This window comes from Staurois parvus, unplaced genomic scaffold (genome assembly GCF_062004578.1).
Source record: "Staurois parvus isolate SC_StPar_1 unplaced genomic scaffold, SC_StPar_1.0 ptg000322l, whole genome shotgun sequence".
Taxonomy (NCBI): domain Eukaryota; kingdom Metazoa; phylum Chordata; class Amphibia; order Anura; family Ranidae; genus Staurois; species Staurois parvus.
Window position 1 is genome coordinate 395,211 of NW_028318118.1, and position 2,368 is coordinate 397,578.

The 2,368-nt window shown below is 45.2% G+C and overlaps 1 protein-coding gene and 1 pseudogene across 1 annotated transcript; one reads left to right on the top strand and one right to left on the bottom strand.

Moving 5' to 3' along the window:
* Positions 1-672: 672 nt before the first annotated feature.
* LOC149457373 (U2 spliceosomal RNA) lies at positions 673-887 on the bottom strand (annotated as a pseudogene).
* Positions 888-1,278: 391 nt separating this feature from the next.
* On the top strand, positions 1,279-2,148 carry LOC149457374 (heat shock protein 30C-like). The gene has a single exon (XM_089683817.1). It carries the CDS (start codon positions 1,382-1,384, stop codon positions 1,970-1,972), a length of 591 nt encoding a protein of 196 aa, XP_089539943.1. The 5' UTR covers positions 1,279-1,381; the 3' UTR covers positions 1,973-2,148.
* Positions 2,149-2,368: the final 220 nt, after the last annotated feature.

The window sequence follows — 2,368 nt, forward strand, 5'->3', positions numbered from 1 at the left end:
GAAATCTGAGGATTACCAAAGGATTTTGGGTCGCACTGTAGGGCCCAGTGTCAGAAAGCTGGGTTTGCGTCCAAGATCCTGGGTCTTCCAGCAGGACAATGACCCCAAACATACGTCAAAAAGCACTCAGAAATGGATGGCAAAGAAGCGCTGGAGAGTTCTGAAGTGGCCAGCAATGAGCCCAGATCTAAATCCCATTGAACACCTGTGGAGAGATCTTAAAATTGCTGTTGGGAAAAGGTGTCCTTCCAATAAGAGAGACCTGGAGCTGTTTGCAAAGGAAGAGTGGTCCAAAATTCCGGGTGAGAGGTGTCAGAAGCTTATTGATGGTTATAGGAAGCGACTGATTTCAGTTATGTTTTCCAAAGGGTGTGCAACCAAATATTAAGTTAAGGGTGCCAATACTTTTGTCCAGCCCATTTTTGGGGTTTTGTGTGACATTATGTCATATTTGCTTTTCTGCCTCTGTTTTATATTTGTTCCAATACATACAAAGGGAATAAACATGTGTATAGCAAAACATGTGTTAATGCAATACCTTTTTTGTGTGAAATACTTGATTTTCAGGAAAAATATCAAGGGTGCCAACAATTTCGGCCATGACTGTATTACCAGGAGCTTCTTGAACTTCCCAGCCCATAGCCAGGCAAGAACAGTGCCATCCCTTCCAGGAGGCATTAGCACTTAGGAAGAACATTCCTACAACTGTGGGATATGCCTGGTACACCAGGCCAGAAACAACCCAGGAGGAAAGGAACCCACCTATTATATCTGGGATTACTAACTTGAGCACCCCTCCTCTGTACATGGGACAACAGAGTTCTGTTCCTGAAAATGGATAAGAACAGATACTACACTCAATCTTAGCCAAGAGGCCAAGAAGCGCTATCAATGGCAGTCTTCATTATACCAGAATAAGTTTGTCTTTTGGACTTTGAAACTTTGGTGTGGAACTCAAGTCTTAACCTCCTTCTCCAGTCAATCCAAAGATGCCTTAGGAGCTCTCTAGTGTTGGAGAGTGTCCAACAATGTGTCCAAACACTATTACGCCACCACCATTTCATAGTTCTGTGGAATCAGAACCACCCATCTAGCCTTCATTTTTAATTCTGACTGGAGAGTTTACACAATGGTTCAAGTTGTTGCTCTGCCACATTCCCAAGAGACATCTGGGTAGTGCCCGCAGTGTAATCTCTTTAATTATACATGCGGTACAAGTCAGCACCTCCCTTTCTCACCACATGCAGAGAGAACTTCAGGACACGGCTCAGGTAGCAGTGTATATAAGGAGCAGGGATAGATCAGACAGACCAGGAATAGATCAGAATATTGATTCTCTCTATCCAACCTGATCAGAAGTTCCAAGGACAACTAAGCTGAGATGTTCCGCTCCAGCCATCTTCAGCCTTCCTATGAGATCCGTGACTTCGACCCAAGCCATGATGTGGAGATCCTTCATACACAGCTTCAAGAAGAAATGCAAAGAATGCAGAATGATGTGGAGAGGAGGATGCAATGGATGCAGGGGGCTTACCAAATCCCACCTCACCACCTTAACCTAGGACAGAGGGCAATTCAGAATGGACCTCCTGCCACCCCCAGAGAAATGCTCCTCAGCAGACGATTGAATGGAAATGGAAACTTTGAGCTCTCCCTAGATGTGGACCAGGTTCCTCCAGAGGAACTGACTGTAAAGACAGAAGGAAGGAAACTGATTGTGACAGGAAAACACGACAAGAAAAGGGAGGCAGAGGACGGCAGAATTGTCCACGAACACAGAGAGTGGCACAGAGAAGCCGAGCTCCCGGAAGACGTGAACCCCAAGGATGTGCTGTGCTCCATGTCCAGGGATGGACGACTCCACTTCCAGGCACCTCGCCTGGCACTGCCTGCTGCTGAACACCGAATTGTCCCACTCCATAGAGAAATACACATCCCCATCCGGATGGACTCAAAGTGGGCAATACACTGAGGCGAGGCACAACATGAAAGAATCAACATTCTTATCAGCAATAGAGACACTTAGCCTGAAATCCCTGACTCTAATCTATGAATTACTTGTCTGTCTGGTTTAGGCCTGGCTGTTCTGAGAAACTATACAATGTCCTATGTCATGTTCTATATATTAATAAATCTTTCATAGTATTAGTCTGTGCGCCAAAGTCTAACTTTATTAAATGTATCTGAGATTTATGGAGGGAGAAAGGGAAGCAGGGAAGGAAAAGAAGGAGGGAAGGAAGGAAGGAAAGAAAGGAAAGGAAGGGAAGGAAAGGAAAGGAAGGAGGGAAGGAAGGAAGGAAGGAAAGGAAAGGAAGGAAAAGAAGGAAGGAAGGAAAGGAAAGGAAAGGAAGGAAAAGAAGGAGGGAAG